The sequence below is a fragment of the Aphelocoma coerulescens genome, chromosome 1, assembly GCF_041296385.1.
Source record: "Aphelocoma coerulescens isolate FSJ_1873_10779 chromosome 1, UR_Acoe_1.0, whole genome shotgun sequence".
NCBI lineage: Eukaryota > Metazoa > Chordata > Aves > Passeriformes > Corvidae > Aphelocoma > Aphelocoma coerulescens.
Window position 1 is genome coordinate 26261881 of NC_091013.1, and position 20218 is coordinate 26282098.

A 20218-nucleotide genomic window follows, 5' to 3' on the forward strand; every position below is an offset into this window, starting at 1 on the left:
CATTAACAAATGTATTTAGCCAGCACTATAACTGTCTGGAAGTTTGTAGAAGATTTTAGTTGCAAAAAAATTTAGGTTACCAAATTTACAGAGGTGATCATTTGTAATGGAGAGATTTGAAGTCAAATTTCTGGACAGTTTATATGTCAATAGCTTTTACATATATACAGAGTCCAATATATTTTCTTAAATTTAGGAAAAAAGCTCAATACAGATGAGAAAGCAGAATTTTTTAGTCTTTCTTTTCAGGATTTCTTTGAAACGGTGCACTCTGGAACCCTCTTAACTTATTGCTGCACTGGCACAGCATTAAGCAATCTCAGCAACATCTTCCATTATTTGGCTCTTCCTACCTCCTGTCCCATCTCTCTCAAAGTGGTTTGGAAGTATTTTAAAAATGTTTGGAACAAAAACTTTGTAATATGAAGAAACTGTGATCTTTATGCATAGTTGTTGCATTGGGTGATGTTGGTTTTGTGTCCCTTCAGAGAATTTCTTATAAATCCGTCTTGGTAATTTTTATTTAATGTTACACTTACGCAAAATAAGCAAACCGTTACAGAGGAGAGTTTCTAATACTATTTTTTTTCCAGATTGTAAAGTTGATTAAGTTATCAGATGAACATCCTATCACATTGGCAATTGGTGATGGAGCAAATGATGTCAGTATGATTCTAGAAGCACATGTTGGTATAGGTAAGCCTGCACCTTAGCATATTATTTCAAGTGAAATGACAAAATCCATTTATTTCTTACAAACAGGCAGTTTCAAAGAATCAGGTTATATGTGTTATAGACAACTTTTAGTGCATTTATCCTAGGAATAATGTATGAGATACAGTCGTGATCACCCAGTAGATCAGTATCATAGTGTTATTATATAATTTTGCAATTAATAGTATCTTTTTAATAGTTCTTTAGTTATTAAATAGCTTCACCTCTTCTTATTTTTTTAAGGAATCATTGGCAAAGAAGGTCGTCAAGCAGCAAGAAACAGTGACTATGCAATACCTAAATTTAAACATTTGAAAAAAATGTTGCTTGTTCATGGGCATTTTTATTACATTAGGATATCTGAACTTGTGCAATACTTCTTTTATAAGGTAGGGGAATTCTTATTCTAGTTACATAAACCTCAAACACTTAAATGGTAATATCTAACTGTATACAGTTTTTGCAGCTAATGGTACAAAACAGCATTAATTCCATAAGGAGATCTTCTTGAGTACCAGATCCAGTGCTGAAATGGGATTGTTGTTTTTATTCTGAACATGAAGTGAAATAGTTTTAAATAGATACATTCTGTAAGAGATTATTACATTTAAAACCAAAATTTTTATCTTATTTTTTCATATCCTACAAATTCCATCTCAGACTGGTCTGCTTATTTCCAGTACCTTCCAGGTTGTCTCCATAGTGAACTTTTAAATCACATTGGAAATAGTATTTGAAAACTTAAAAATTACTGCAAATTAAGTTATGCTAAGTTCATTAGGATAGTGTAGGTAGAGAAAGCTCATGCTGAGCATCCCCCTATTTAGACAGCTTCGTTATTTCTAAATGTTGGTATCCAAGTTCTTTTGGTAAGCAGTGGAAGATTATAGAAAGGAACTGTCACAGGGTAATTCAGGGTTCTAGTGTTTGACTATATGTATAATTGGGAGAGGATGACATTTGGGGCTACAGCTAGAAACGTCTTAAAGTTGCTTTGCTGGAAACCATACTAACGAGAGTATCCATGCTTGCTTATCAGGATTTGTCTCCTCCTGCAGATTGTCCCTTATATTCTTTGCTTTAACTGAACTGTATTCCTGGATCCCAAATTTCACTGGCCTTGAATTTTCAAACTGTAGCCTTGTAAGATTGTTTTGAAAATATTGTAAATGTTTTTTTCTAGCAGCATTACTGCAAGATGTGACTATTGGTGTTTAATACCTATACTATTCCTGCAATGCTCACTATTGCTAGTGTTATAAAACTGTGATATACATATCTATAGCATTGTATATAAATTAGTGCTTGCATTTCACTTGACAACATTCACTTTGTTTTTCAGAATGTCTGCTTCATTTTTCCTCAGTTTTTATATCAGTTCTTCTGTGGGTTTTCACAACAGGTTGGTTGATCCTTTTCCATCAATGTCATGTTATGTCTTTTGCTTTCTTTTTAAAAATAAAAGGGATCCTCCTGAGAATTTTGTGTTAGTTTATACAAAGAAGAACATAGTTGTTGGTTCATACGGTTTTCAGTGGCAAATGCAATAAAGTTACACAAGTCCGTTTTATGAATTATCACAAAAGCAATGTTAAAGTCAAGGAATAGAGAAATACAAAATTTGGAAATGGCAATGCAAGGAAAATGTCTGTGGAAAATGTAAGTCAATTAGATTTAAGCCTACTGGACATGAATAGAAGAAATCCTGAAAGATGAGTAATTGTACCAGTTGTTCATTTTTAGAATGCAGAATGAAAATGAGAGAATAAACTAGTCTTCTCTGGCATGGACTGGTATGAATTACAAATTTCAGATGAATAGCAGCATTCAATTAGTTGAAAAGAAAATACAAAAACTGAAAAATAGAAGAAAAGAGAATTGTTGCTCACCAGAAAAGCGCCATCATTCGGGATAGGATCTGGTATTCACCTTCCTAAATTTTTTGTTTATTTTCTCTTCTCCCTTGTTCTCCTCTAATTTGTGTAGAAAAGATCTACCTCTTCTTTCTTCAGAATGAGGGAGCAAAAAAACAAAGGAATGAATGACCAAATTTAGACAAAAAGGGTTTATGTTTTCAGTATTAAATTCAGTGAGAATTCAATGAATTAATGAATTAATTCAGAGAAAATAGTACTGTTGCTTTGAGTTTGTTGAAAGAAAGCCCCAGGAAGAGTCAAAATGCCAAAACTATTTTTATCTGTTTTGGTTTCCATTTCAAATGACCACTGAAAACTTTGTAAGTTTTTATTGAGCATTATTAGGATTTAGATATGAAAGCATGTGTTGATGAAAATTTAGCTTAATTTTTATCCTTTTAAGTGATAAATAAAATTTTGAATCAAAAAGGGGGTTTTGATAGAAATTTTTCCAACATAAATGATCACCAAATAGGTTGAGGAAGTAAACAGCTCTTTTTGTGGGGTGACATGGTAGGTTTGAGGGTACACTGATGATACATACGTGAGAAAGCATTTCAGTTAGAAGAAGAATCAAAGACACATTGGGATGTGAGCTGTAGCTCATTGCAGTCACACACAGCTGAAAAATCTCTGGAGTGCTCCCACTTCTTCTCTGAATATCTCCATGTGGATGTGTCTGAGAGGAATTTCTGCCTCTACAGGAATCTGCTGTTCAGTTTGGGTACTTTGGAGTTGGTCGTACAGTTGAAACAATAGGGGGAGCCAGTATGTGGACCAGACTGGTCCATGAAATGGATCTTTTAGTTGATCTTTTACCTCCAAGTGAATGGGATACAGGTGGAGAGTTGTGTCCTGTATCAGTTAGCAGCTGTAGAGGGGTATTTGCCTCCATTCTGAAGGAATAGAACTTTGTTTTCCTACAGAAGTTCACATATTCATTTTAAATCAAGTCTCATGCAGAGGATTTAATTTTAAAGTAAGATTTAATTTTAAATTGAAAGTAGTTGATTTAATTCTTTTCCACCTACAGACTTTATATGATACTGCGTATCTAACACTGTACAATATCAGCTTCACCTCCCTTCCTATCCTCTTGTACAGTCTAATGGAACAACATGTCAGTGCAGACATACTCAAGAGAGAGCCTTCCCTGTACAGGTAAAATTAAAACACTGTGCCCCAAAGTTTGACTGTTCAGTTGTGGGATCTGTGTCTGTTACAATGGAAGTCCTCAGGATTTCTGTGCCACAAGGTTACAGTAGAACATCAGATACGCTGCAACAGAAGGATTGAAGGCCACGTGCATGGTCTACAAAGTGCAATAGATAAACATGTATTTTTACATGCACATTTACAAATCACACCATGAATTTGCTACAAAGGGAGTGAGATCTAAATAGAAATCACTGTTCAACAAAATCAAATTAGGATTTATTTTAGTACTCTTTATTTCCTCCAGCTATGGAGGAAATAATGAGGAGGAAACATGGGGAATAGAAGTATTTTTAAAAAAGAAAACATGCTGGTTTTTCTATATACATGTTTTATTCTGAGAGAAAAGATGACTGAGTGTTAGATTATTGTATCAGAGGATGTATTCTGTGTGGTGTCCAGCATTGTCCTCTGCATATTGTTGACTCACTTCTGGGCATTGGAATTGACTTGTTTAGGTTCTTAGACACTCGACATACAGTTCTTGTCAATTAACTGCATTTGGCCATCTAAATAGGAACAGTGCCCAGTTTAGATCCTTGTAGCTACAAAGCCAGTACATTTCAGGTAGGGCTAACAGTAGATAATCAAAGGAAAAACATTCTTTGAAAGAAGTAATATTAGCCACCCAAATGTTAATCAATGTAGTGATATGTTTTTACCAATGAAATTGAAGAGGAATACAAGCGATTACTGTTGAAACTCAACAGTAATGTTTTTATTTTCTCTTTGATATTTTAAATGTTTTAGTTTAGAAATGTTAATTCAGAAAATCTTTTTTGGTTTTTGAAAGCTAGCAGAGCTTATTTGTCAGAAACTTGTGGGTTTTGATACCTAACAGAGCCTGTTGCTAAGCTGTTTTGGGCAATAGTGGTTGTTCTGGGCCACATGAAGCTATTGTTGGCCGTGTACGGGTTTGCACTCTATATTGTTAATCTGTGGGGAGAAATTACTTTATACGGTAATCAGACAGTCTTTAAAGTTCATATGGTGGAAGTATTGGTTGGTAGTAAATGTTTCTGTAACTCGGGGTTTTCATTTAACTGTGTCCTGATTTACTCTGATGTGTTTTATACTGTATGCCAAGTTGATACATACCCATTCTGTCTGTGGACAAGAACTAAAGTTGTAAAATTTAAATTTTTTGTAGTAAGAAAATGCAGCTGGTGAAGAGTTCTGTTGTTGACAAATCCATGTATTTTTTGTGGGAAAACATTCAAGAAATCCTACTTGACCTGAGCCTTCAAGTCAACTGCAAATCCATTGTTTCACATTCCATATAAAATTAATGTTTTATTTTGTTGCAATAGTCTGTATATAAGTATCCTAGAGGAAATAAAGCAAAGTCTCCAGAGACCTCTAGTGTTTCCATTTAATATCTGCAGTGGATCATGACATGTGCAGCAAGCACTGGAAAAGAGATACCTTCTGTAAAAAGATTGAGAAGTAAATGGGTACAGCGCAGGGAGTTTGCTATTATTGAAATAAGCAGAATTACAGGGAGCAGTTAAAAGGGTTTACTAAGAATTAAATAAAAATAAATATAGAGGACGTTTTGAGGAAGGAGTTAGATTTGAAGAGGTAGACAGTTGTAATGTGGAAATGTGGTGCTTTTCAAGAAACAATATGAATGATCTCATTTATCTGGAATTTTCAAACCTGCTGATAATGAATACGTGTTTCTTGTTTCACACAGAGATGTTGCCAAGAATGCTTTGCTGCGCTGGCGTGCATTTATTTATTGGACATTCCTAGGAGTGTTTGATGCTGTGGTATTTTTCTTTGGTGCCTATTTATTGTTAGACAACACAGTTGTGACCAGCAATGGACAGGTTAGTGTTGGATTTCATCAGTCAATGGTAATTTTTTTTAATGCTAGTTGTGAAATGAACATAGTTTTAATTGTTTTCTTCGCTATTTCATGCAAGACAATAACTGTTTTATGAGTTACAGTGAGATAGATGGGTTATCTGTTTAGCAAAGTCTGGACTGTGCAATGGAACATACTGTGTATCAGTAAGCACAGATATAGGATTGGATACTAATTAGGAGAAATATAGAACATAAATTCCAGGTATTACTTCTGAATTTATACAGTAACTTTTCAGTTTCATACTTAACATGCATCTGATGAATATCTGTTTACCATATCAAAAGACTCTTGGTAGAGTAGTTATGAATGATCATAAAAGATCTTAAATATAACAAGCTTTTTAATAGTTTAATTATTTTTGACATATAGTAGCTTAAAATAACCTATCTCTACTTGCTTTGCAGTCACATGAATGCAAATTTTATGAACTTTTGCATTTTATTTATTTTATCCATTGATATTTTGGTCTATTTTATTTGTGTGCTTTTTTTCTTTTTGCTACTTGCTTCTCTTCCTATCCTCAGCTAATGACAACCAGCACTCACATGGTAAGACTATTGTGGATTTGTCATGATATCCATTTCATCTTTCACTGTTCTTTGATTAAACTGTTAAAGAGCAGTAAAATATCACTTCAACCTATAGTTAGAAATGTTCTTTATAGCTACTCTATAAGTACTTAAAACAAAAGGAACTTTATACAAACTATATGGAGGTATAGGGGGTGTGGTAAAGAACCATGAACTTTAAAAAAGCTTTTTGCTTCCTTGCATTTTATTATTCTCTTGTATGCTTTTCTGTAACCTACATTTTGTTGCTGACTCTCTGCTACAGAAATTTTTTTACAGTTTATGCTATACTCTGCTTTAATGGCTTTAGAAAATGCCCTCAAAGTGAGAGACAAAATAAACTCTACACAGTTTTGTTGCCTATATGCAACATACACATTTGCTGGCAATGCAGTGTTCAGATATCATTAAAAACCTGCTTTGTGACATCTGTCAGGGAAATGAACTTCTTGTTTAAAAGCGCTTTTTCTAAGGACAGAATGAATTTCCACTAGACAGAGCTCTGTACTGCAGTATATCTTTTTTTGGTACCATTATGCTCTCTGTAAGATGGCCAAAATTCTTCATCAACATATATTTATGGTCTTGAAAATTAAAGTTATCATACCTGTGCCAATTTTGTAAACAGTTTGTATTGCAAATATTCGGAGTCATTTCCTTTCCGAAATGCTAGTCATCTTCCATTGCACACATTCAATCTAGTTCTAAGGCTTTAAAGCCAGATTAATGCCTAATTCTCTAATTTCAAATGTTTAAGTCTACATCTAGATACACATGTTAACACTTGAAGATAACGTGGTGCTTGAGGAGACATTCTGAGTCTTGAGTGTCCGTGTTGGAAAATTTATCGTTATTGAGGGATGCATGCCTGTGTTTGTGTATAAAACTTAAGCAATATTGAGCTGCAATTTTAGATTTAAAGGCTTGAAAACGTCAAGTGTTCAGGAGTAGTCAGAGACACTTATGTGAGTTCATACATACATGAATGCACATGGTGTTGATGGTTATTTCCCAATTTTAAAATATGCTTACATCTGGAAAAAGTCAGTGAAGAATTTGAAGGTTTGAAAGGTTTGCTATGGCAACAAAATGTTATTATGGAACAGGGAAAAGGTAGAAAGCAGTAAAGAACATAAAGGAGTTGACAGTAACACTAATGCCATAAGTGATATGTAATGATACAAATCAGGTTCCAGATTTTTAAAATGGGTGCTGAAGCAAAAATTTTGACTTTTTCTTCCCCCCACAAATGAACTAGTCACTATTATCGCAAAACTAGTAAAAAGTGAAAAAGTCAATATCTTTCACATAGAATGATGCCTGTCAGACTAAAATTAACGTACTATTAAGCTTGCTTCCAAACACAGTTCCCCCCAAGATGTTTCTCAGTGCTTAGAAATTAATGTGAAACAGTTTGCTTACTGTAGTGTGATATTACTAGAATAATGGAAAAGTGTACTTCTAATCACTGAGATCTACTTCATAAGTGCCTCCCTTGGTCATTTTCTGGTAAGCAAAACTAAGATGCTAAAGATATATTTCCTATCAACTGTTATTAATTTGCCATACTGCTTTGTGTGTATGGTGTTCTGCTGTTGATAGGACATCATGGTTGGTGTTGCAAAAACATACAGTTAGAAAACCAACTACAGAAAAAAAGGTAAGAAGAAAGGGAGGCGCCGTAAAAGTCATTGCAGATTGCAAATGTTATCTTCGTTTACCCATACGATAAAATGTATTTCCTGGGTGGTTTTCTTTATTTTAACATTTGATACAGAGTACATTAAATATAATTGTTAATCTGGGTTGAGAGAGACTAAGTTAAAAGGAATAGCAGAATGAGAAATACAAAACAACAGGAAGGAAGATAGGTGAGCAGAATGCTGAACTGGAACACAGAAGGTCAACAAATACAGTCACAGGAGGAGGAGGGGAAGTCTTGGATAGGCTGGGAGCAGAACATAGAAAAATACTTGCTAATAAACTAGATGTTAACAAACAGACTTACAAAAGAATGATTCATTGCCTGAAGGCATGAGTAGTATCTTGATATACTCAATGCTAGAATGACATTGTGAGTTTTTGTAACTCACACCTTTCCATATTGCTTCTCTTACCTTTCTCTGTGCCAAAGTAGCAGCTTTATGGATCTTGTCCCTGTGCTATGACCTCACTTTCTGAGTCAGTAAGAAAGGTGGATAAGGGATTTGGTTGCAGACCAGTGCTTTCCATCTAGCCTAACAAGCAGACACAGGAAGGTTGTTTCGACTTCTTTATTTCATCTGGCAACTTTTATTGCAAATATGGACAAATCTGTTCAGTATGCAGAAACTTAGACTGACAGTAGGTTCTCTGAAAGGTGCTACATATGGCACAAGAATACTGTAAAATTTAACTGCAAGAGGAAAGTTGGTAAACAGCGTGATTGGAAGTTCCTGATCCAGATTCCTATCCCTTAACTGCACAGGATTTTTTAGGGCACAGAAAATATAACGGTGGCTTGAGCCTATTACATACGAAAGTAAAAGATCAAAATGCTGAAGGTTTTCTGAATTTCATCTAGTGTTCGATAGATGTGGTCACACAGTGAGTAGTTTTAAAATAGTGAAATGATTACTGAGAATAATGAATCTTTTGGCCAATCATTTGTTTATTTTAAATTCTTTTTTCGATTCCCTGTTGATCTCATTATCTTAGCCTGGCTTCCTACTGACTTATGTCCTGTGGCTGGCTGTGGTCTCCATTCAAAATTTTTCACACAGCAGCGTATTTCTGTGATCATCTTCCCACATGGATACCTTGTCATGTACTACTGGGTGAGCTCATACAGAAAAGTGTAGATTGGACATGATCTAGTTCAACTCCCTGCTCTGTGCAGGGCTAATTAAAATCAATTTGCTGAAGGCTCTGTCTAGTCATTTTCAGGTTTTCAGTATCTCTGAAGATGCAGATTCCATAACTTTCCTGGGCAACCTATTGCAATGTTTTTCTGTCTTCATGGTGAAAAGATTTCTCACAATACCTAAGCAGAATATTTCTTGTTGTTGAAGAGAGGTTTGTTTCAGTTCTTCATCTTTGTAGTTCTTCAGACATTTGTGGGCAGCTGCTAGATTGTTTCTCAACCTTCCCTTCACCAGACTAAGCACTTCCACCCCTCCTTGCAGAAGAGCTTTAAACACCTTAGTTGCCTGCCACTGATCATTTCCTATTTTTTTCACATCACTCATGAACTGAGGGGTCCAAAACTGAGCACAGTGTTCCAGGTTCAACCTCACCGTAGCTGAGTAGATGGGAATAGTAGCCTTTCTTCAGTGGCCATGTTCCTCCCCATTCCTGTGCAGTTTCCCTTATGTATAGAGAGAGCACAATACAGGCTTGTATTCAGCCTGGAGTCCACATAACCCCACTGCAACTTCCTTTTCAGCAGGACCATTGCACAGCCAGTCACTACTCCTCTGTAGGTGTAAATCTTTGCACTTCTCCTTATTTAATTCCATAAGATGTCTATTGCCTGCTTCTCAAATCAGCGGAGGTCCCTCTGGATTGAAACTCTGTCATTCATTATTTCAGCTATTATCTATTTTTATACCACTTGGTAGTTTGCTCATGATATTCTGTCACCCTCCAGCTACCTGACAGGGATACTCCACAATTTCCAGCCAAGTTGCTGTTGCTCTTCCTAGTGTGGTTCACTTATTACCAGCAGCCAATCATCCATCAAGGACTTTTGAATCCATAGGTTCCACCAGTTTTCACCTATAATAGTAGTGCATTTAGCCAGCCCCTGCTTCCTTATTGTCCAAGGTCAAATGCCTTGCTAAATTCAAAATACATCCACTGCTTTTCCTCCTTACAAACAACTCAACCCACACTGTTGCTTGCTCCTTTCCTTCCCAAGCTTTGCTGTTAAATTCAAGGAGCACATTTTGCTTGTGAAGACTAATATTCAGAGTATTGAGTAATTCAGCATTTTCTTTGAAACCTTCCACTAGGTTGTCTTACCACTCCATCAGCGGACTTGCATTTTTCCTTTGAAGCAAGGATACCTGTAAATATTGTTTCTGTCCCCCTCAACACCCCTCATTAATCCTAGTTAGAACCGAGTTTTGTCTGTGATTTGTTCCTCTGCTTTATTCTGTTTGCTGCCTGCCCACATTGTCATCACTTAAATGCTCCCATTTTGCCTTTTTGTCCATGCAGTAACATCCTACTTGGCCAACTGGATCTTCTGCTGAAATTCCATTCCTGCATGGAAGTTGTCTCATTCCTGCAGTTATAACTGCAGAAGGGAGTTCATGAGATCTCAAGAGTTCTCTTTCAAAATAATTCTGATCTCTTGGACGCTTCTCTTCCATGGGTACAATACCCTGAATCAAACACAGTCTCTTCTAAAATACAGTTGCTTACTTTCCTAGCATTTCTCTGGATCCTGAACCTGGTCATTTGGTAGCTGCTGAAGTCCAAGCAATCATCTGTGACAGTGTTCACCACTAGTTCTTACCTGCATCAGCATTAATGGTCATTTCTGTCCACTTGAAAAGCTGAAGTGTTTTTATGTCATTATGCAGATGGGGAGAAAATCAAACACAAGTTAAAAGTGTTTTATCTTAAAATGTATGTAGACATTTTTGTACTTAGATGGTTATAACATTCTTTCTTGTACTGTTGCTTATCTGTATAATATGCTGTTGAACCTCAAGGAATTGTTGGATGCGAAGGACATCCAATAGAGAAGGAAAATCAGAGAAAAGATGATGTCCAAGAAGATTGATGAAATAACTGCAGTTCGTTTTTAAATCTCAGTGATTTGTTATTTGTCCTACCTTTGACTTTTATTGAGAAATACACATGTGAACTTCAGGCTGAGAGCATTGGTTGTGGTCTTTTTCTGTCTGTCTGAAATCTGGGTTTTGTACACACAGAGCAAGAAACCAGAGCACTTTGCACTGGATAGATCATGTAGAATTTCAGTTTCTGCTTAAGGGTCAGTTCATGATACAAAGCAATATTAAGCTTTAAGATGTTTATTCTGAACAATTCACAACATACTGGACAATATTGCCTATAACTGCTTTGGACCATTTTTTGTAGGTATTTGGAAATTGGACCTTTGGAACAGTGGTGTTTACTGTGCTTGTATTCACGGTTACATTTAAGGTAAGGTATGCTGTATTTTAGCCACTAAAACTATCTTAAAACTTGTTTTTTTAATTGTTGCTTATTTATATCAATTTTTTCTATCACCATGCATTATTTTATTAGTTTAAATAGTGATCTTGCTATCTGTGCCTTCTTAACTGTGCTCAAACTTGAAAGATGTGTTTACCTAATTCTACGTAGAATTCTTCCCTATTTTCAAAGGGTATGAATCTATTTTATCACCTGCTGGGACTTCTTGTTGCATCTAGATAGCAATAACACCATATAATATCTTTTTTTTTCAGCTTGCACTAGATACACACTATTGGACGTGGATAAATCACTTCATGATCTGGGGATCACTGGTATTCTACATTATCTTTTCTCTGCTCTGGGGAGGAATTATTTGGTATGAACCCTAATATTAATTGCATTGCAAAAGTTGTTTCAGAAAAATAAAGTTGTTGTATTTCACCTTTCTGTCACAGACATAATTAAATTTAGGCTTTATACAATGCAGAACTCTATTTTAAATACATCATTAATACTAATTGGAGATTGTTCAGCTCTTCATGAATTTCTGCTAAAATCTTTGTAAAGAAGAATACAAGGAGAATAATATCAGACCTCAGACTACCACTGGGTTTATCTCAGTAGTGCCAGTCAAAAGCAGCGCAAGGGTTGGTTCAAGAAGCAGAGATTGCCTTTCTGAGTCAAAATGTCACAGAACAGGTCATGTCTGTGCAGTTGGTGACTACCCACCTACCTACTGGGCTTGTCTTGGAAGCTAGCTGTAGCAGTAAAAACCAGAGACAGGGAGTGGAACTCAATATTGAAGTGATATGGATGTCCAAGAGTCCTGTGTTTGTGCTCATTGTTTTGCCTCCTTGCTTAGCAATGTAGAGTTACTGTAGGTGTCTGAGCACCTACTTGTTCCTGGTGGTAAGAAGCTTTTTAGGAATTAATATAACTCTTGTGCATAGCCAATTTAAAGTGTTGGGGTTTTTTTCTATTAAAAATTCTGTGTACTTGAAACTGAAATTTTTGGGAAGGAAATCAAGTTGGAACAAGTTCAGTTCCTTACTGTGCCTGATTGCCATCAGGAGCTGGAAATTTTGTTTCACATTTGTAGAGCTCTCAGTTATAAGGCCATCTTTATAACTACTGCTGGAGCCATTCTATTTTGTATACATAATATTTTGAGGGACCAGAGAAGGAAGAGGCTAACTATTGCATGGTGATTAAGATGCCATTTAATTTAGAGAAAGGATTTGTATTTCAGCGTCTTTTGCAAATGAGTAGCTACCTTTTAACTCCTTAGATATGTAGCTGCCTCTTCTTTTTCCTAGTAAGATCAGATCTCAATTTCTTCAGCATCAGTTTGCAGAAGTGACATTTTCCCAGACAATGTTTTCCAACCACCTTTGCTGTGTATTAGAGATGTGACTGTATATAACAATGTATTTTAGCTTAGTTACCTTTTTAGAATACAAATAGTATCAAATTTTGGAAACTGTCAGGAAGCTGCCCTGCTGTTTTTACACACTGCAGTGTTGCTGCAATCTGTCCCTTCACCTTGGCTCTCAGAGATTGTGGCCTCTGGTTCCCAGTACCATACGGTGATGGTGTTCTAATGATTATGCAACTGCATGAGATACAGGGAGATAGGGAAGTGAAGGTACTGATAGTGTGGTTAGATTACTATGTGGTGAATAGGATGGGGGGCATAACATGAAACCATTAGAGATCCTTAGAGGAGCCTGAGAGGTACGAAAATAGGTGTGGTTAACGAGCCTTACTCTGAGGATACTACAAAGGAGTGTGCCTTAGGAAAGAGGAGGGAAGTGGTGGGTGGAACCCACCAGAAGAAAGGTGGAAAATACCTGGGGCAAGATCAGGGTACATGGAAGAACATAAACAGGTTAAGAATGAAACTTAGTTTATCTTTGCAAGGAAGAAACACTATGGCAGGGAGGGGACAGCATGGTATTTCCTGCAGTCTTGAAGGCAAAAGAAAGGTAGTTATCTCCAGACAGTGCATGTTTAGCTCTCCTTTTGAGAAAACTGGTATGGATGAACTCCCACAAACTGGGAAGCTGAACCTGAAGTATTTAATCACTGGCATAATTCTTGTATTTAACACTATCAGCCTTTCTTTTGTGAAGTGAAGTGAAGTGTAATAATTATTTTATCTTTTTTCCTCCCAGGCCTTTTCTCAATTATCAGAGGATGTATTACGTGTTCATGCAAATGCTGTCCAGTGGTCCTGCATGGCTGGGTATAATTCTACTCATAACTGTCAGCCTTCTTCCAGATGTTCTGAAGAAGGTCTTATGCAGGCAGTTGTGGCCTACAGCAACAGAAAGAATCCAGGTAAATAATCTTTCTCATTGTGAAGTTAGGGTTTTTCTTTTTGTATTACAAGCTAGGTCAAGGTCAGAGACAAGATTAGAGGAGAGGTTCCCCATCTGTGTTGTCTGAGCAACATGGTGAAAAATGCTGCCTGTTATTTACATGGTGGCAATTAACCTGAATCCTGGGGCAACACTTGTGCCTCTGTACTAGCAACCACAGGAAAATCAGCTGATGAGGATGGTGGGAGACAGCTACATGGCTCAACATGATTTCTGATTTGAGGAGATAAGGGCAAGGGGATTGGGATCTCTGTAAGGGTAGATAAGAGGCACTTACATCTGATAACATACTGCCTGTTACAAAAACACATGTATTAAAACTTACTCATATCCTATTAATAATTTTTTCCTCTTTTATGTTTCAACTTATATTTTGCCTGTTCTGTTCCATTATTTCTACGTAAATGTGCCTTGCTGTGCCAATGGGAAGAGGATTTTAAAATCTATTTTCTCCTTTCATCTGATCAGCCCAAAAGGAGAAACTGCTGTGTATCTAAGGCTGGAGAGGAAGCCAGGTTCTGTGGGAAGCATTGGTGCTATGCTTGGGACATGAATAGAAAATGTTTCCTGTATTTTAACCCCAGTAAATTTTTATATATCATATATTTTAGAATGTGAAGGGCAGTAGAGCTGTTGAACTTTAAACTTAATATTACTGCCCTTGCCCTTTTCAGCCCATCAGCTGCCACTGGTAGGTTAAAATAATGAGTTACCAATAACAGAAGGGATTGGGTAGCATTTTGTTGTTTTATTGAGAAGGTACTTTGCATTAAGAGGAAAGGAATAAAGGAACTTTGCTACCAAGGAAGATGAAATTTCCCTGTGGCAAATGTAAAACCCCTTGCCATTGTTTTGTATTCCTAGAATGTAGGGGTGTAATAATGCCTCGCTTCAGGAAAGAATAAAGAATATAGTAAGAAAGCATTCCCAGGCAGATCAGTATTTAGTATTTTTTCATTCTGAGATCATAGATGTCTCTTTGCCATATATATTACTTGTGCAAGAGCATGACCTCAGTATAGATTCTGAATAGTTAATTTAATAGTCTAAAGAGAGAGAATGAGCAAGGGTTAAGGTAAAGAAACAAGCTATTAAAAAAAAACCCTAACAAAGTATTGTAGCATTTCTTACAGACATTGTATATTAGTACTGGAAAATGAATCAGTAGTAAAGCAGACTTTGGGCTCAACACTGGCAATATTCATTTTTTAAAATTTAGTAGATCTGTGACTTTTAACCAGTTGTATCGCTTGTGTTTCTTCTTCCCTCTCTTTGTTTCTTCTGTCTTCCAATCCGCTTTGCCTAAATAACTGCTACCTTGCTTTAAACATAAATGATGTGCTCGGTTGCTTCCTACAATCTTCTGGGGAAATCAGACTAGACATCAGTGCCTTTCTGTTGAGCAGTCCACCATCTTTATGCTTTCTCAGACTTCAAGCAGTCTAAGTTTCTAATGGAACAAAAGGTGACTTTTTTCTGCCTTTCTGCATGCTTGGCCATTTCATTCAAAGGACAGTTATAAAGTTTATAATCAGAAGTTATTTACCATACTCATTATCTCCATTTGTGATTCATATCAACTATATTTTGAGGAATACTTTTTGGTATAGTTTTTTCCTTCTGTGTATCTCAAAGATTGTGTGAATTGTTGTCACAGTCCATCACTGTCACTATCAATATTTGTCACTTTTCTTGCCGCGTTTTACAGAATGTTTCTGCCTCAGGAATCTACGATTCTTATATCCCCATTTTAATCATTGGACTGTCTGTAGGTGAATGCATGTTTTGTTTCCATTGTACCAATAAGTAGGATAGTGGCCACACAAACAAGTGATAATTCTGATTAGGCTGATGTTACTAGCATCAGACAGAAAATGTGATACTGGAAACCGCTTAAGCAGTCTTTGGAATATGTTAATGTATTTTCTCTGCTGCTAGAAAATGCAGCTTTTTTTCTTTTTCCAGCATGCATTTTGAAACTGAGCTTTCCTTATGTTCCCTTTTATGAAATTCTGAGCTCTTTCTAGAAATAAAACAGCTCAAGATCTGAAAGTTTATGACATTATTTAATATAAAAGTAGAAGAAATGCTAGTAAATCTTGTTTACCCTACAATCTGCAAGAAAACTGTTTTTTATTTAATATTCAGAGACTGTTGGTTTCCATTGCAGATTTTATATCTTTATTTCTGAAGTGGTTAAGATAAAAAATATATTTCCTCCTTCTTTCCCCCTCAAGAATATATTGTCAATAAAATTTACTGTAATTATATAAGTCAGAGGGAAAATACAGTTTGTTTCACTATCAAAAATTCTGACTAAAATTGTCTCTTAAGTGCCTTAGGATTGGTTTGAATTGAGCTTATAAATAGTTATTTTTAAATGTACTGCATTCCTAAAAGTTATATTGCTTTCTTTATAACAAATGGGCTTCTGGAATAATTGAAAAGATTAACATAGACTAGTGACCATTTCCCAGGTTACTAAATTAGTTCTACTTAGGCAATGAGAATGCATAAAGCCTTTGAAGTAGTTCTTCTAAATTTTTCAGTTATTTGAGAGTCACTCCAGTGTGTGGTGAGCAATTGTTTACCATCATTAACATTCAGATGTTTTTAAACATACCACATATAGTTCTGGAATTTTTTCAGAGAGCTTTTCAGTGATATATATACACATACAGACATATATGTGCATACACATACATGTATGTACATACAAGTATATGTATATATATGTGCATGTATATTGGTATTGATATATATACATATGAGCTGTTGTCTTTCTTGGGCTAAAACATTAATTCTGCAAAAGCTTTGGAGGAATCTGTTGCCTTTTGGTAATTTTGGTGAAAATCTGCTTATTTCTTATACATGTATTCTCTGCAACTCTGGCTTAATGACATGAACTGAATTTTGTGCTTTAACTGGTAATTGTGCAGCTGTGAGGTTTCTTTCAGCTTTTACTTTTAAAAAGCAATAGGGTATTCTTTTTAATAGATCCAATCTACATTGATTATATTTTCTCTTTCTTTATTCTTTTAGTAGCAGAAGTTCAACCACCTTGTTAGAGAAAATATAAATTCAATTTAAGTTATCCTATTTCCAACTTTATAATTTTTGCTTTGATTGACAGTGTCTCAGCAATGGCAAGTATTTGGTAGCTGAAATACCAGGTGTTTAGTTCCTGACCTGTAAATGACTTCTGTACTTTCATCCCTTTTTAAGAAATACTTTTCTTTTTCTCTGTTTTTGACTGATGATTTTTTACTTCGCTTTCACTCAGTCACAAGCTTGGGCCATCAGCCATGTTATGAGATCTTTACCCTTTGCCATGCCTGGAGAAACCCAAAGCGGTCCTTTTGCTTGGGGAAGCTTCTCTGGGGATTCATCATTCTTCTGCTCCTCAATGGGCTTAGCTGCTGTTGAACAACTGCACTGGGCGCTCAGAAAATTGGTCACCAGCAAACTGCTGCCTTTGTCACGTGTCAGGCTCCTCCTCTGTGGAAAGCAAAGCAATGGATCTTGCTGTTGCAATATTTGAATCCTGTGGAAGAAGTTTCCTTGGCAATTCCCTGGCCCTCTCTGCCCACAGTGTAATGACTAAGCTGTAAGTCAGCCTTCATTAGCACTGGCCCCACCACGTCCCAGTGGGGCACTCCCTTCAGTATGCTGGTTGTTCTGCGGAGTAGTGAAGCAGGATGTCCACTCCTTAATGTAGAATCAATTTGGCCTCGTTGTATCACAGGCTCCTCTCCCATGCAGTGCAGGTTATTCTTAGAGGGGCAGGACACACAGCCCACAGTACTTAGTCAGTTTAGTGCTTTTGAGAGTAATTTTTTAACAGAGTTTGAAATTGAATTAAAAACACCCTCAAGCGATTAGTCTCAGGATCCAGAAATAGAAACCGTGTTTTACACTGGATAACCTTTCCTTTTTAAATCTATCAAAAAGTCCATCACTTTTACGGGGCTTTGCTATAAGAGTTACCAAATGGTACAATTCATTCACATTTCTTGTATTCAGCAAGAGTCTCACTGTCTTTCCTCATCCTTGCAGAAGAGTATGAGACATAAACCAGTCCTAAATGCACTGGCGAGCAGCGATGGGCCACTTCTTGAAGGAAATCTTTCAGCTTCCGAGCCATAATTAGATCAAAGCTAGGTAACAGTACTGTACGTGTTGCCAATTTGGATTAATTTCTATTTACAAAATTTGTGCTATTTACAAATCAACTGTTTCCTCCAGAGTTTTTGATGTACTTTATCAGTATTAATACAAAATCATTATGTTTTACTTTGAGAGCCTAGTTTTTGCAAGAGATGTTCCACACCACAGGTAAGATCTTTTTGTCTCAGAAACTTAATCGTGTAAAGCAAACCAATAAATCAAGGTACCCATATTTATGTCCTGTAAATACATTGTATTATGTATAGGTGTTGTGTGACATTTCTTCTATCAGAACTGCAGTCATTATTGCAGTGGGTACGCATATTACACTACAGTGTCATACAGTCAGAGGTTATTCTTACCCACGAGCAGTTTATCCATCATCTTTCATGTTCTTGAATACGTATATAGACCAAATGCAGATGGTAACATGTGATGATAATCATAGCGAGTTACTTGTGAATAGGACCTTGGATCAGAAGACTGGGGCTGTGCATCTGACAGTGTCTGCCACAGTGCTGTGTTCTGTACAGACTAGGGCATTGCTGTGTCACTGCCTCAGGTCAAGAGAGAAGCATGATAGTTTAGCCAAATGTCTGAGAAAACAGCAGGAGTGGTGAACTAAATTCCCCCAATATTAGGCCAGCAGAACGAAGTTCTCTGCTTTACATCATCTCCTTGCTATGCTATACTGATTAGACAAACAAGTAAGAAGGTACACTCTTTACTCTAATGATTCCCACCTGGATGCCATGACTGTTCCAGTCCCTATGTGCTCTGTGTGCTGTAGGACTTTAAAGTAGCCTGAAGGTAGCTAAAGTACCTGACTTGCTTTTAATGACTGTTGGACAAGTAGCAGTAAAAAACCCCAACTTCCTTGACTAGATTCAGGCTTGGTAAAGGTTCTTGCCTTGGAGCCATGTGTAGTAAAAAGCATTTTATTTTTAGAGCTATCTATGGTAACTAAAATGCTTCACTTTCTAGCTGAAAGAATAGGAAAGTTAGTTACCAAACTGTATGACTACTCCATCTTACATTTCCAAAGCACATCTGCTACCCTGTTACCTGATTTTTCTGTATTAATGTTGCTGTTTGGTCTATATGTGTTTAAAAGGCCTCACTGTGGTGAGCGGTCCAGGATAGTTTTGTGACCTTTCCAAGAGTATCTTTTTAAGAGTACTTTCAGATTGCTCTTGGTTATGCAAGAGTAATGTTTCAAGCTTGTGATTGGCATTAAAATGTAATGTTACATTTCAGCCAAAGTTCTATAAGCTATATCATTAATACTTACTTTGTGCTTTTGTCCTTTTGCTCCTGTGTTCTGATTAACAGCAAAGAAGGAAGGAGATGATTAAGAGTAGAGCATTAACTGGTTTATATAGCATTCATGGAGAGACTGATGAATAACATCGCTTTGAACCATGTTATAATGCATTTATATGTTAGATACCATCACAAAACCTCTATACCTGGAAATTATATGTGCATTTAGTGAGAAGAATTTCATAAACTCATTGGGAAAAGTGCTGTGCTAGTTTTCTTTCAGTTTGTGCACATGGTCCAAGCTCTTGTCATGCAGCCATGGTGTTCTGTAGTCCTGAGCATTTACTGGGTGGAAGTGCCAATTCTGGCAGAGTGTGGAGCGATTATGTGAGAAAGATAAATTTTAATGGGCAATTAGACCAAGATAGTATTGTGATGTACAGTAAAAATTGCCTGTATAGATACTACATGTAACCTAAGCAAGTTCAAAATTCAGTACTTCTTAGAACTACAAAGCAAGTTCATTAAATCTCTGGAATGTTCATCTGTTAGCACAAACTGACTGTAAAGAATTTCCTCTCTTTGGAAGTACAGGGCAAAGTACTTGAATCTGTTCTGTCTTAAAATTCCACGTAAGAAGTTCAGAGATAAAAAGATGTTCCAGGAGAAATTCCAAAATGAAACATAACCTTGATTTAAAACACTTTCATTTGAAAGCAGGCCTCTGTGTCTTCATCCCTTCTCTAAAAAGCCCATTATCAGGTTAGAAATTAAGTGTAAAATCATGCCTGGTTCTGTAGGTCTTAGTATATAACTAATCATGTTGAAACTGGTTGATTGCAAAACAACATGAGGGGGATTATACTTTCACATGAAACAAATAGCCAGAGTGGTCATCTAGGGAAAGGTATTATTATACCAAGGGGACAGTGGCCCTATGGAAGAAAA

The 20218-nt window shown here is 36.4% G+C and overlaps 1 protein-coding gene across 4 annotated transcripts in view; it reads left to right on the plus strand.

Annotated features, from left to right (window-relative positions):
• ATP11A (ATPase phospholipid transporting 11A) overlaps positions 1-20218 on the plus strand; it is a 121402-nt gene that overhangs the window by 96898 nt on the left and 4286 nt on the right. Inside the window, exons 21-29 of one of the 4 annotated variants that reach the window (XM_069004267.1) lie at positions 594-696; positions 958-1103; positions 2057-2116; positions 3664-3791; positions 5542-5677; positions 11379-11444; positions 11732-11835; positions 13634-13799; positions 17897-18012. In XM_069004267.1, the coding sequence (XP_068860368.1) occupies positions 594-696; positions 958-1103; positions 2057-2116; positions 3664-3791; positions 5542-5677; positions 11379-11444; positions 11732-11835; positions 13634-13799; positions 17897-17986 (999 nt within the window). In that variant the 3' untranslated portion in view covers positions 17987-18012. Of the gene's footprint in view, positions 1-593; positions 697-957; positions 1104-2056; positions 2117-3663; positions 3792-5541; positions 5678-11378; positions 11445-11731; positions 11836-13633; positions 13800-15216; positions 15306-17896; positions 18013-20218 lie in introns of all 4 variants that reach the window. The other 3 variants (XM_069004284.1, XM_069004277.1, XM_069004257.1) reach the window with 3 other exon arrangements.